The sequence below is a fragment of the Lagopus muta genome, chromosome 6 (assembly GCF_023343835.1).
Source record: "Lagopus muta isolate bLagMut1 chromosome 6, bLagMut1 primary, whole genome shotgun sequence".
Classification (NCBI taxonomy): Eukaryota; Metazoa; Chordata; class Aves; order Galliformes; family Phasianidae; genus Lagopus; species Lagopus muta.
The window spans coordinates 39,700,303-39,715,719 of record NC_064438.1 but is presented as its reverse complement, the minus strand read 5'-3'; the positions used below and the strand labels follow the sequence as shown (position 1 = coordinate 39,715,719).

The 15,417-nt window shown below is 39.3% G+C and overlaps 1 protein-coding gene across 15 annotated transcripts in view; it reads right to left on the bottom strand.

The window, feature by feature from the left end:
* NRXN3 (neurexin 3) overlaps positions 1-15,417 on the bottom strand; it is a 945,174-nt gene that overhangs the window by 597,962 nt on the left and 331,795 nt on the right. For 11 of the 15 annotated variants that reach the window (XR_007377978.1, XR_007377979.1, XM_048950079.1 and 8 more), the window contains exon 10: positions 14,618-14,644. The exons of the other annotated variants lie outside the window; for them this stretch is intronic. Coding sequence is in view for 9 of the 11 variants with exons in the window: in XM_048950079.1 (XP_048806036.1) it covers positions 14,618-14,644 (27 nt within the window). In the remaining 2 variants the exon portion in view is untranslated. The remainder of the gene's footprint in view (positions 1-14,617; positions 14,645-15,417) is intronic. 15 annotated transcript variants of the gene reach the window in all.

The following is a 15,417-nucleotide window of genomic DNA, read 5'->3' as shown; positions in this document are numbered from 1 at the left end:
GCTACCATTTCCACCCAGAAAAGGAAAATTGTGGGAAAAAGAAAGTCATTATCTTGCTAATGAGTAAAAAAGCTTAGCAGTAACTTGAGCCAGACATAAACAAACACAAGGCGCCTGGCTCCTACACTTAAGCAGTTGTTGCGTGGGTATAAAAGGTTGTAAGCACCTACAATAAACGTCCTTCGTTCGGGAGCTCGGAGTCCTCTTGCCACAGAAAATGATAATTATTTTACTCTACATCCCTTCTTTAATTTATTGTAATTGCAGTTCTGCATGCCCTTCTCTTGCAGTCCCAGAAGGCAAAGGATGTTTTTGTTGCATTTCTGGCCCAATCAGAAAAAGTGAAAGTAGAAGTATCACAAGAAAACACATTTATATTTAGTTGTTAAATACAAACGTTATGTTGATCTCCAGAGACAAATCCATAACATGTTAAAATACAGTTTTTTGGATTTAAAGCAATGTAACTGAGAGACTCAATCTTCTCAGACTAATTAATTTTTCAGGTCATGGCAATTAAATTCCATGGGAAAAGACAATCCATTATGTACACTGCATTCTACTTAGATAAAAACTGCTAGGTGTTCGTCCACATGGAGACATGATCTGCCTTGGGAGACTTGCAATTTCCTCATTTACTTCATAACAGGAAAAAGCAATACAATATCTACCATTTGTCATATTTACATTTATGAAAACTTCCCCCTAGTACTGGCTAGCAGACCTCTTAAGGACTACCTAAGAGCCTTACAATTTGATTCTTCACAAATGCTGAGCTTCTAAAACCTTGTTTAAAACCTTGAGTTGACTGTGCTCTCCTACCTCTGCACATTACATCTTAAGTAGAAAAAGATGTCTTAACTGACAAATGGAGTTGACTATTTAGAAATGTGGTTTCAGCAATCATGAAAGCAAAAGACCCACTTCAGAGTCACTATTTGTATGGTGGGAAAACAGATTTCTTGCATTTACCTTGACCCAACTCAGACAATGTCAAACAGGATTAATGCTAAAGCAAAGCACAAGATCTTTTAGAGGTTTCAAGACATTGTTTTGGTTATAAAATGAATGGTAGATGTAATTATAATATTAGCCTATTTGCTTAATTACTCCTATTCATTATTTCTCAGGTTTCAGTGCCTTCACTTGAGGGTTTGGGTTTAATGTAACATTATGCTTTCCAACCATTCCCTCAGTTTTTAACAGTCTCTGTACATGCATCTGGCTGCAACAGTCTATTACGGTCAAGTCTGGGTTAATGTGCTTTTAAAGTTTTTACCTTAAACCAAGGCATTTCAGTGCTTAACCTCTGTAAACCCCTTTTCTGAACTGTCACCCAAACAGTTATGAGTGCTTAACTACTGTCTACGCAAATATAACTCTTGTTTTTTCCTATAGATGGGTTTATTAAGCTTTTGCCCTCTTTTCCTATCCTACCTACCTGTTGGCTACCCCAAATCCACTCTAGGCTGTTCGTATTTCAAGAGATTATCCATGTATTTATATGAATTTTTGGAGAAGACAGCAGTTCCTTATTCTGTGAAGCTTCCAATATCAGAAGGTATTAAACTTTTCTAGAGCTATTCCACATAATATATTTTAGTAAGGACACTTTGGGCACATTTATACAAGCACAATTTTCTTATTACCTCAAAACCGACCTTAGCTTTATCACTGGTAATGTAATACTGAAGTTCACAGAATCATAGCATCCTTTGAGTTGGAAGGGACCATTAAAGGCTATCTAGTCCAATTTCCTGCAATGAACAGGGGCATGCACAGACACACCAAGTTGCTCAGAGCCACATCCAACCTGACCTTGAATATCTCCAGGGTCAGGACATCCATCATACCTCTGGGCAACACATTCCAGTGCCTCTTACTGTAAAAAAATTCTTCCTCATATACAACCTAAATCTCCCGTCTTTTACTTTCAAACAATTTCCCTTGTCCTATCACAACAGACTCTGCTGAAGAGTCTGTCCCTTTCTTTCCTATAGCCCCCGTGTAAATACTGAAAGGCTGCTCTCAGGTCTCCTGGAGCCTTCTCTTCCCCATGCTAAACAGTCCCAGCTCATTCAGCCTGTCCTCCCAAGGAAGATGTCTCATCCCTTGAATCACTTCTGTGGCCCTCCTTTGGACATGCTCCTACAGGTCCATGTCTCTCCTGTACTGAGGACTCCACATCTGGACACAGTACTCCAGGTGAGGTACAGTAGAAGGGCAAGATCACCTCCCTTGACCTTCTGGCCATACTTCTTTTGATGCAGCTCAGGATACAATTGGCTTTCTGGGCTGTGAGGGCACACTGCTGGCTCACATCCAGCTTTCTATTCACCAGTACTGCCAACTCCTTTTTGGCAGGTCAGTACTCAATTCTTTCATTTCCCAGCTTCTACTGATAGCAGTGGTTGCCATAAACCAGATGCAAGGTCTTGCATTTGTTGAACCTCATAAAACTGACATGGGCTCACTGCTTGAGCCTTTTTAGGTATCTTTGAACAGCATATCATCCCTCAAGTAAGTCAGCTGCACAACAGAGCTTGGTGTCATCTGCAAACTTGCTGAGGGTACACTATTCCTTAGTGAAGCTATGCTGGTTATCCCAGATCACCTCCCTCTTTTCCACATGCACAGAAGCACAGCATGAAGCTGTTTTCTGCACTGATTAGCACTGTCCTGTGATACTGTCCACACTCTGCAACAGTTTCTCAAATTGCCTACAGTGCATACCTGATATAGTAACCCTGTGCTAATGTCAAGAACCTATTTGCATTCAACATCTTTTTACACAGCTCTGCCAATGAGCAGTCTTCCTCTAAGTTACCTTCCGCACAGCACTCTGAACATATCTCCAAAACTTTCAGAAGGGATGTGAAAAGTATTTGTGTGACAAAACAACATAAAACCCATGAAACAAACACAACGCAACGCTGCTCTGTAGACATATTTAAACTGCTCAGCACATGAACTGAGAACAGACTACACATCTCCAGCCGCACCACCAGGTGGTGCTCAGTCCCCTCTGCAGCAGCGACAAACAACGAGAGAGAAAACTGCTTAACTGGGAACTAACGCGGGCATTCATAGCTGGACTACTCTCAACACAGCCCTGCTGGACACAGAATACTCAGCAAAGTGCCACTGCGCGGCTGGAGGGGTCACCCTACATGAGAATAACTGCATTAAGTACCAACTGAGCAGGTGTGCCAAGCTGGAAGCTTGAGATCCTACTGCACCTGCAGGGAAAGCCTCAAGGACTTGATAAACTTCTGCTCTTTCAGGAAAGCAAGCTGCATGATACCTATACAAAATGAAAAAAAAAAAAGATCTGTGTTTTCACATAGTTTTCATGCTGTTATATCTGCTCTGATGCATTTTAACACATTTAAAATAACACAAAGTGTGACCAGTGAGAAAAAAAAAACTATTGTAAGTTTTGACTGCAGTGAAAACCAGTCAATTTCATTGGCATCGCTTTCAACAACGTTGTCTTAGGAAGCAATTTACTTGTATGTATTCCCATTCATCTAAATTGTAGTAAATCAGAAATTTCTATTCCCATAACAAAGCACAGAACTGACTGAACACAATATAGTAGCAATATAATTGTGTTGTATGCAACTACTTTTACACTGCAATGGTAACTACCACTAGACGGTTTGGTCAACTGCATACTGACTTCCAAAAATCTCAGATTTTTCCCCTCCATTTTTTGTAACGAAGTTGAAATATCAAACAAGATAATTCCCAAACTCAGCTTAGCAATCTTCATGGTTTTGTGTGCAGAACACTACAGAAACTGCCACTGCCCCTCCTCTTGAAGCTACAGTTAAACTCCCAAAATTTATGAAGAACAAGCTCCACACTGGACAGCAACTTTGTTCAAATATTTGAGCACCACAGGAGTATTTTTCATTAGGAATCCCAAAAATGGTAATAGCTTGGCAAAGATGGCAACAGCCCTCAATCTGAAAAATGCTGATACACTCAAAAGCAATACTGGCTACATTTCTTCTTCCCCTATCAGTTTAAAATAGCATATATAACCATTTCAAGTGAGTTTTACCTACAAAAAGAAAGGGGGAAACAGAAAACAATAGACCAAATGATGTCGGCATGCTAATAGTTCCTTAATATACAATGAAACTGTTATCTGAACCTTTTCTTGTGTTAACAGTCAATTAGCATCCTTTTTCTTTTTCTTTTTTTTTCTCTTGAAGGTTGCCAGTCATTCTCTACTTCACATTCACAAGCAAACCAAAATAGCAAGATACCCTTGGATGATTAGAACTCTACTCAGTGATTTGGCCTCCCATTCCTGATCAGGCCTGGATACTGTGAAATCCACCAGGAGGAAAATCTATTTTGCCATAATGAAGTGTGCACGCATGACTGTTTAATACAGCAGCCACTGAAGTGATATAAGTCAAAAGAAATTTAACTGTGAAAATGATTTGAGAATCTCTCTCAGGCTTCCTAACTTTCCACATTTGGAATGAAAATGTTCAGCATACTGCATTATTCACTAGCTAGAAAATGGTTTATGGTGATATAAAAATTCTTCACTGCTGATCAAACACATCTGTGGCATCTTTACCAGGCTCCTTGAGGTATCAAAAGTCACATATTGTATTCTCTTTGCATGGGAGAAGCAAAAAGTCCACAGCTTCTTCCTTGGTCCTCAAATCTCAAGAGTCAGCTTTTCACAAGAGGACTAGAAGATATGCAAACAGGAATAAAGACAGAGCTTCCAAAATATTTGCTCATGGCATATTTTCTGAGAATTGAGAGCAACACAATCGCAATCTTTCTATGCATTACACATCAGGGTGCACTACCTCAACCAAGTAAGACTCCTTCTGGGAGGAAAAGGGTTCTTGTTCTCTGTCATTCATTCAGTCTCTGCATGCACAGTGAATATTTCTAAAGTGTTTCTTTCCCAGAGAAACTGAAATCCACAGCTCACCTTTGACCAGCTCTTTACAGGTAAATAGAGGTCAAACAATGCATTGAAGGATATTTCTAAAGTGAACTTATCCCTTACTTCTTCAGCACCTGCGTGGAATTGCAGTTCTGTGCTCCCTGACAGAAATTTTCTATCAGCAGTGTCTTTAGCCAGCGAGCTGTGCAATGCAAAACACAGCAATAAGACAGGTCACAGCCCAGGACAACTGCAGTCACTGCTTCAAGAGATGCATGGCACAAGAGCTGTCATGCATGCCAAATCTCCTCGTTATGGAGAGATAACTTGTGTCATTATCAGACCTCTCACTATTCATTCATATTTCTGTTCTAATACAGTCATTGTTTGCTTTTAAGATAGTCAACAGCTTGGCACATCTTAATCCTGAAAGCAATACATTTAATACTGCCTACAAAGTACTACCCGATCCTGACACACAGCAAGTTTCCTCATATTCAGTATCTTGTGCAGGAAAAGAAAAATCAGAAAAGAAAAGAAAAATCAGAAAAGAAAAATCAGAAAAGAAAGGGAAAGGGAAAGGGAAAGGGAAAGGGAAAGGGAAAGGGAAAGGGAAAGGGAAAGGGAAAGGGAAAGGGAAAGGGAAAGGGAAAGGGAAAGGGAAAGGGAAAGGGAAAAGAGAGAAGAAACAAACATTTGACATCTAGACAGCATGGATGACACTTTTGGTCTTTTCTTTCAATTTAAGGCAGCAAAAGCAATGACTTTTTTGGCCAAATAGCATGATATCCACAAACCTGGAGGGCTACAGCTGCACTGTGTGCACTGGCTCTGACTGGGAGAGTTAGCTTTTTTCATAGTAGGACTTACAGTACTGAGCTTTGTATTTGTGGCCAAAACCGTGCTGATAACACACCAATGTTTTTGCGGTTGGTGAACAGTGTTTACACAGTGTCAAGGTCCTCATTTTCTCACTCTTCACCCCAGCAAGTAAGCTGGCATGTCAAAAAAGCTGGGAGTGAACACGGCTGGGACAGCTGACTCAAACTGACCAGAGTGGTATTCTGTACCATACAGTATGCCATTGTGCTCAGCAATAAAACTGATGGAGCTCAGGAACTGGCTCAGGGTATTGGCTTGCTGGTAGTGAGAAATTTCTTTTGTTTTCCTTTATTTTACAGTGGTTCTTTTCCTCCCTCCTTTTCTTTTTTTTTTTTTTTTTTTTTTTTAACTTATTAAATTTTCTTTATCTCAGTCCATGAGTTTTCTCACTTTTGTTCTTCAAGTTCTCTCCACCATCCTGAGAGGGAAGACTGAACAAGCAGATGTGCACTGCTTAGCTGCCTACCAGGTTTAACCCACAACACTGGAACAAGTTCAGGTGATGACAGCTGATCTGAAAGCAACACAAATAAATTTATACATATAAAGTGGAAAAACAACAGAGACATACAGGTTTTCTATTAAAGCTTTTTTCCCCAAACGCCCTGGTTGAGATTCTGCAAACATGGCAACAGGAAAGAAGCAAGCCTTCCTGCTTTCCCTAAACAGACATGACAAAGGAAATTCGTATCGTAAGAATAATAATAAAGGTAAGAGTAAACAATGCTGACAAGCAACTAATGAAGCATTAAAATAAAAAGCAGCCTCGCATGACTGCAAACATTTTCCTACCCAAGAACTTTTTACCAAGTTACCCTAAGATTCATTCAGGGCTTCTTTCTGTTTTGGAAAAAAATACAAAAATAAAAATATCTGCCCAACTGTTGCCTATTTCGTGATCTCTCTGTTATAAAACTCAGAATTCCAATATTTAACTGAAATGTTTAATATTAAGTAATCAGTAGCTAGCTTAGTAACCGACAGAATGGTTCTGTACAGATGTTTTCACTCTTCCCCCTATACAACGGCTTTCATTTTAGCTGTAATCCCATGAAAGGGGTCAGAGGCTACAGGAATTGAAAACTGTGCATACAAAAATGTACAGCATAACAGCAATCTGTCATGAAGTGGGGAAGAGCCAAGAAAAGCTCCTGTGGTGGGAAAAATAATCAGTAAACTGGTATAGCTGTTTTCCAAAATCAGGTCATTAATTCCTGACAGATGATTGCTGAGTTTCCAAGGTTAATTTTTCTTTCTCATCAGGTCCTACCCTGCCGATTTAGTTAAAAAATAACACAGAAAGCATTCCACCCAGCTCTGCTCTAAACAGTGCTGTCTCTCCAAACTGATGACCTTTGAAGATCTGCTGAAGATCTCTCCCTGTGCACCAGAAGGGAAGCATTAGACTAGAGCCCTTCTGAGGACATGACAATATTAGCTTGACGATGAAGGCTAACTGCTGTGAACTAAGAGCTGGGACTCACTGAAGTCTGACAAACATGGACTGCCTTACATTCACAGCCCGGATGTAAAATATTCTGGGATGCAGGCACCTTGTGATATAATCAATGCATTTTACGACTACAAAAATGAATTATGCCATAGCAAAACCTTGATCTTTGTAGCCCTGGATGAAGAGGATTAAAGACACAGTGAAAACCTTTCATTCATTACATACAGTCTTCTGCACCCAATAATATAAATTACTGGAGTCTCTTTACCAGTCACTCCTTATCCAGCATGTACTGAACATTAAGACTCACTGATGTGGCTTAAAATTTACTGATAAGGTAGCATCGAACATATCAAGCAGTGCCTGTGCTGATTAGTGTCTGCTTTTCTTTTGACTATTCAGTCTCATTTGAGATGCTCTCTGTTATTCTCAGACAAAATTACTCACATACAAAACAGTACAAAGCATGAGTCTTCAGTTTTGTGTCAATTTTCTTTGAAAGAAGGAACAAAGTGGATTTTCTAGCAATTAAATACACAATCTAATCTACAGAAGACATGTTATCTAGGCAGCCACAGCAGCTTCTTATATGCTCTCCATCTTTTGGCTCTCACCTAGATAAAAGATTCCCACATGCAACAAAGCTCCAAAAGGACTCATCCTTTCCACTGCAATTGGTAACTGCAGGGATTTTGCTGACATTGTTTAAAAAAAACTCAGGAGCACTGCTTCACTGTGTACCAAGCAACCCTTGAGCTGGCAGTTAAAGTCAAAAGGTTTTTTTCCCTCCAGTGACTTGGAGTAGACTTGAATCAAGCAAGTTTGAGAATATATACTTCACTTTCTATTAGCTACAATGAGGAAGAAAGATTTACTAAGTGATACGACAATTATCATCTACATACCAATGAAGAGAGACACCCACATCAGAAGCAGGAGTCCAGACAACATCTTTCTGGGCTATATCCAGTTCCACCGTGGGGGCATCACCCATCAGAGTCCCAGCTGCACAAGGACAGAGGAACCCCATGGCACAATGGCAGACAGGAACCCAAACCAAGGACTCTCAGAATGGAGTACCTTGTTCCAACCTTTCTGAGGGCTGTCCCAGAGCCACCAGTCCTAGTGTCCACCACTCACCATATGTCATTTGGAGCAGCTCTACGGACACCTGTTCAGATTAAGGGGGCTGCTACTTATGGGTGGGTCATATGGTATGCAGGCAAAAGCTGTTTGAAGTCATACAGGACTTATTACAACATAACAGTGAGGTATCAAGAACAGGACAAAGGAGGAGTTCAAATGATTTGAGGATGAACAAGAGGGGGAAAATAGAGGGATAATGTTATAAAAGGACAGTCAACTGGCTGAATATTATGCTTGTCTAACTGCGCTCAGTGCTGAGCAGCAGTCCATCCTCTCTTACCATTATACTATTTTCCAACTCCTTCCTGGTAAAAGCTCTCTATTCTTTGTGTATGAGGGTGAATGGGGACCTGAGTGCAGCAAATAAAGTCAGACTACATGTCAGATTATACATACATCCATACTGCAAGGTATGATCACTAGCAGAAATCAAGCCAGACTAGCCAAGGAATAGAAGGAAGGGCCTGGGAACAACTGAGTGAGTTGTTATCAGCTCACTTCTAGGTATAAGAACACCTCCTATATCTAGGGAAAAGAGCACAGGGAGGTCAGCTACTGGGACATCAAAGACCTGACTAGCTGCATCTGTAACAGGAACTGGAACAGAGCTCTGGCTTTGGTGCTTCATATGGCAAGATGCCAAAGGCTGCAGATACTGAGATCCAGGGGCCAGCTACCAGGCAGACTAAGCATCTCAGTTCATTTGCTGCCTGCAACCACATCGTATATATGTCCATATCTCACTACTTAAATCCCATCCTGTTTAAAAAGAGATGGGAGCAGGCTGAGGCTGTTGTTGCTGCCTATGTTCATGTGGGTGCTCAGAGTGCCTCTGTGACCTGTGTGGCTGGTCATGTACATGTGCACACATAACTATATATATATAATGAATATGCATGCTTTGTATGCATGTGCCTGCTGGAAATGCATCTTCAGCCTTGCTACTAGCTGAACCTAGGAGCTTGAAGCAATAGCAACTCTACCTTCCTCAGGCTGTTGGATCCAGCATGGTTTACATTCTTAACAGAATTCACTGTTAACTATCTGCCAAAATATCTGAGAGGGCTGCTGTTTGATCACCTGTCTGAAGGAAAACACTTCTGAAGACAGGCTTGCTCCCTTCCTAGCTAACAGTGCAGTAGCAACACAAGGCCAGAGCAGCGCCTTGACTCTGAGACTTCTATAAGGTGAGAATGTTTCCAGCTAAGCTGTAACAGGTGCGACAGACACCACATTTGCTTTCACTACTACAGTATGACATACTAATGGCTTGTCACTTTTCAGGCTGACTTATTTCTTCCTGATAACATTTAAATGGCATTAGTAGATACTAGAGTCACAAATCTGACGTGTACGCTTAATCACACCTCTTCACTTTCCAAATAATGTTTTCATGTTAGAGCACTATTAAGCTTTTATTAAAATGACAGCAACATCCCTATGAATCAGATAAATGCACTTGTTTTTATAACATTTTGATTAGATTAGAGTTAGTATGGCTTCTTATTTACTTGTGATGATGGAAAAAAAATAAAAAGAAAAAACCTTTAAACCTCTCCCAGAAAGTTCCTCACTTTAGGTTCATATTTTATGCTATTACAGTAGCACTTATTTAAATGAAACATTAACATTGCATTAAGGATCTAAATACAGTAAGCACAGCAACTAAAAAGGAAGAACAAGCTGTCTTCTATTGTTAAAGACCATTCCAAAATTGATTGGATCTGAAACAGTGTGCTTAGGGACCTCATACAGACACAGAATCAGCTAGCAGTGATGGGACTATGATTTTTCACCCTCTTCCATTTTTGCTTTTAGCAATAGCTAAGAAAAGAGAACCAGGATTTTCTGAGGTTTCATGAGGCACATGAAAATAGGTAATGGCTTGTATGGCGGGCTTCCTTACTGAGAAGAAAAGGCCTCATTATGAAATAACAAGCAAGAAGACAGACAAACTGTCTTGAAAGCTGCTGCTTTTGGAAGAGCAAATCTCCCATAAAGGCAGTGTTGAACTATGTGACTATGACTAATATCATGCCACATAAAAGTTTTGGAAGAAGTAGAGAGAGCTGAATCAAGAGAAAGGATACAAAGGTTATACTAGAAACAATGTGAACTAAAGACATCTCCCAGAGCTAGTGAATTTGTAGCATACACAGCCCTGACCTCTATACTTAATTTTTAGAAAAATTCTGAAAACTATCCCTTCTGGACTGACATGAAGCAAGAGTTTGTCACTGAGAAAGAGAATAAAGTAAATTAGTATCATCAAAAATCTGATGAAAAGTGAGACTACCAGATAGCATGGCACAAAGTATAAAACCACCACAACCACTTTAACTTTCTTTGAGTTATATGCATAGGTTGCTCCTAAAGTAATGTCTCCTATTTCTTTTCATGGAAAACACAACAGATACAAATAGCACAGATCTGTTTGATAGAGCAAATGCTCAGCTACAAAACACAACTCCTCAACAGAGTCACCACCATTAGCTGTGCATTCTTGCCAGTGACGAACAAGAGACCGCATTCCACGCTCATAAAAATCTGAATCGCGGTCTAGAACACGGCTTGTCTTTCTTATCCCCGTCACCACTGCTGAAATGCACCACCAATCACCTCACTGTGCTCACATCCACTGCTTAGTCTCCATAAATATTCAGCAAGAATTGATGAATGTCAATGAGTGTCATTTTTTTTCGGGTGGGGAAATTCCATGACAGACATCTGTTTCATACCTGTTTCCATGTTAGACACTATTTTGTCAGGCTGCCCCTCTGCTGCCATTTGTCATACAACAACATGTAATGGGACACTGGGGAGAAGGTTCAACTTCTACCACCAGAAAGCCAGCAACTGCTTCTGATGTCATGGGCCAACATAATAAAATAATAAATCAGAATACATTTCTTTCAGAGCAACCCTCATATTTCAAGAACTAGCTTACAGGAGGTGGATTAAAAAGTAACTATTCTTTGGCAAGTCCTATTTAAAAAAAAAAGTATATGTATGCAAAAGTACGGGGTATTTAATCTATGCTTATTTTTCCCATAAATTCAGCAAACAAAATGTTACATTCCATTATGTCTGCACTACACTGAAGAGCCATTCAGTGCATCTTCACAGCCTATTCTGGGACACTGATCCTATATTTGGTTATGCTGATTTTACACTAAGAGGAAAAGAAAGTTACTGTCCAGTTACATCTGTGTAAGCAAATGCACTGTTGTGTCCCTCTAAAGTCAAACTCTGTCAGCATGCAGAAACAGACAAGATCAGCATAGGAAACTACATGAGTGAAGGGAGGGAATGAAATGAGCACTAAAATAAATTCAGATAAAGTAAAAACTGTTCCTTTTTTTTGGACACAGTGTCAGTCTCCCATTACAGAACTGTGAGATATGACAGTGATGAAAAACAAAGCCAGGATAAGAAGAAATTAAATTATAAAAAACAGTATCTGACATCAAATATATGATATGCCAAGATATGCAAACAAAAATCTCTTACTCTTTCCAATGAAAATTAAGAACAAATATATACTGAAAACTAAATGCTTACCTGACAGAATATATTGGATTCTTCCCAAATAGCATGAGCTTCAGTGTCTGCTGTGTTCCTGCTAGTAAGCTAGCAAATGCTGTGAGATCCCGAAAGTGCAGCTTTGTTTTAAAACCAGGAATCAGATCCTTACATTCAGTTAGCAATGGTGACTGCTTGGCCTGAACTTCTTCAACTAATTGGTAATCCTATTCATCAAGTCAATTTAAAACACTTCTACCTATTTCAACAGACCTGGGCAAACCTATCTGCATGATGATAATTCCCTCTGCACAAGTAAATGTGCCACACACAAGTCAGTGTCCCTACAAGGATGGCTACAGTGTTATATTCTTGCCTAACCATATTTTATTCATGGATTTACTATTTTCCATCAATCAAGTCCCAGAAGGTTTCCTTCCAGAAAGCAGAGCAGATGACCTGAGTCACCACAACACACAGCAAGGAAACAAGGTGTTGGAGGGAATAGGAGAGGGGCTGTTCATTTTAAGTGAGGCGTCATAAAAAATAAATTAGGAAAATCCAAAGTGTTTTTAAATAAATAAATAATCATCAACCTTCAGAGGAAGACTGAAATGCAGCAGCCTCAAGTATTAAAAATGCAAGGAAGCAAAATGATTCAAGTGCTTTGATGCTTATAGGGAAACTAACAAAAATATTGGATTCAGACTGTTTTCCCACTGATCTGATAATAGGATTCTCTCTCTTCTTTTTTTAATATATATTTTCATTCCAATTACTGCTATGTTTTGCTTTGCATGAAAACCATACCTTTGCCCCTTGTTACTAAAGCTATTTTCCTGCCTGAAAACAGTCTTCTATAGACGAAACTTTAATAGCAAACTATCATTAAAAGTAGAAGATGATGGCAAAAGCATCAGATTATACCAGAGCAACTGATATGGATGCTCAAATGACACAGAGAAACAAGAAGTATGGCAAAAGTTTCTCAATAGATGTATGGGAAGCTAAGCATCAAGACCACATAAAAAATATTGTATTTTTTATGCAAATACCCTCTGTCATTGCTGGGTGAAATCTGACAATCTCAGTAGAGATTTAATATGCTTTCTCCTATTGACAACTCCATCTTGAAACACTGTTTGAATTTAGAAGTGCAAAAGGAAATCAACAAGAGCAGACAAGCTTTGAGTCATACTGGACTATTCCTACTGCAATAGGACAAAAGGATGCAGTTTTCAAAGCCGTGAACACATGCTCGTGTTCTTGTAGCACATCAGGGCTTACAACCAAAATAATCACAAATCAGTCAACGCTTTATCAGCAGTCTCTGACTTCAGGCTCCACTTCCCAAGACCAAGAAACTAATAGCTTCCACTTTCCTGAAAAGTAGGATCTGAATCAGCTGGAAGTGGCCAGGAGGGAAAACTGATCTCTAATCCACAACTATAATGTTTCAGGTTTGGAAAGCAAAATGGAATAGGGGGGAAAAAAAATAATTAAAAAAAAAAAAATTGCTGCCTGTTAACAATACACAATGTTACAATATATGTTAAGAAACTGCAAAAGCACTGTTCTCTCAGTGCTGCTACAACTGTCCTTGTAGTGTAGTACTCCACTTCTACTTGAAAGCTCTGCCTTTAGAGCTGCAACACACTTCTTTCCATTTTTCTAGTAGCTTGGACAGGTAAACAAAAAGACCACAGTCTCTGAAAAAAACCCCACATCAACTCATCAGATCACCTAGGCTGGAAGAGACTTTCAAGAACAACAATCAATCTGACCTGTTGCATCCCAACACACGTGTCCCTTAGTGCCATGTCCACATGTCTCTTAACAACCTCGAGGGACGGGACTCCACACACTCTTCTGGGCAGCCCATTCCAATGCTTGACCACCCTCTCCATGAAGAAATTCTTCCTAATGTCAAATCTAAACTTTGCTTGGTATGACACCCATTTCCTTTTGTTCTACCACTTATCACCTGAGAGAAGAGACCCATCTTACTTCAGCTGCTTTCAGGTAGTTGTAGATGAGGGCTCCCCTCAGCTTCTTGCTCTCCAAAATAAACAACTCCTATTCCCTCAGATACTTTTCATAAATCTAGTTTTCTAGGCTCTTCACCAGTGCTCTTTGCACTTCTCTGCAAGCTCTATTCTGTGAGAAAAACACGCTAGTTCAAGGCCTACAACAACACCAAACAATTATTTGAAGCAAACACTGTTCGTACAATCACAGTATAAAACTGGATATGGTCTTTTAATATTATGTTTTTATGTTTGTTTTTAAATATGCATGACATTTTGTAGTGGAGAAGTGCATACAGTACCTGTTGTTACGCTTATGTGACTCTTTAAAAAGTTTTCATAAAGACAACAGGTTACCAGTGAAAAATAACATCAGCTCATCAGGTTCTTCAGGTGTTCTTCTGCAAAGCTATGAAATAAATAACAGTTCACCTCCTCCTTGGAGAGACCTAACACAAAATTTTCATGTATAATCACCGTAAAGTCTTCCCTCCTCCCCACAGCTTCATATTCTACCCAACCCCTCAATTTCAGAAGAAATTTTTTAAAAAAGAAGCAAGAAAAAGAAAAGAAAAGAAAAACAGCTTATAAAACCACAAAGAAAATAAAGTTATTTTAATATATATATAAAGAGAACAAAATGAAACTTGAGGGAAAACTTACTGGCGTTACAGTTTATCCTGATACAGTCTAGATGGGGAAAAATAAATGAAAGATGAAATTGCATCCTTCAAGGTAACAGCTGCAGACATCCAAAAACAATCAAGTCCACCCTTCCGGGGACAGACACACGCAAAGAGATGTGGCCATTTTATATTTATATACGGTCTGTACAAGTTCAGAAGTGGATGTATATGTACAGTATATTCTACATAAATATTTGTTACATAAATATATATATATACGTAAACATATATATACACACATATGTATAAAGAGATATACCAATATACATATATATCCACACTTAACATTTTATTTTTATAGAAGACTATGCATCTAAGAGTATCTTCTACTCCAGACCATGAAAACTGATGTGAATTACAAGAAAAAAAATTGACAATTAAGCACAAAAAAATCTCTCTTAAAATGCAAATCATACTCCAGTGTAATTTCTCTTTTTAAAAACCTTTAGCAATTTCTCTAAGAAGCTTGAAGTTTAAAATCAACCTTTACACTTGGATTCTTTTGAATTAGTTTGTATTGTTATTGCATAAATACACCATCTGTCCAACACAGAATACCTGTAGAATCAGTCTATGAGATTTGTTGGTGCAATATTTAACCCTTTCCAGCTCTCCCAAAGACAGACCCTCTACTCATGTCCCCTCGTGCCAGCCCAGAACACTTTTTCGTATGTGCACAGGCACATTTAACACTGTCCATTCAGGTGAGGAAAGGGTTCATATACTGCCCAGTTGTGTCCTGTCATAAAATGGCCACTTGCAAACAGCTAACCGCAC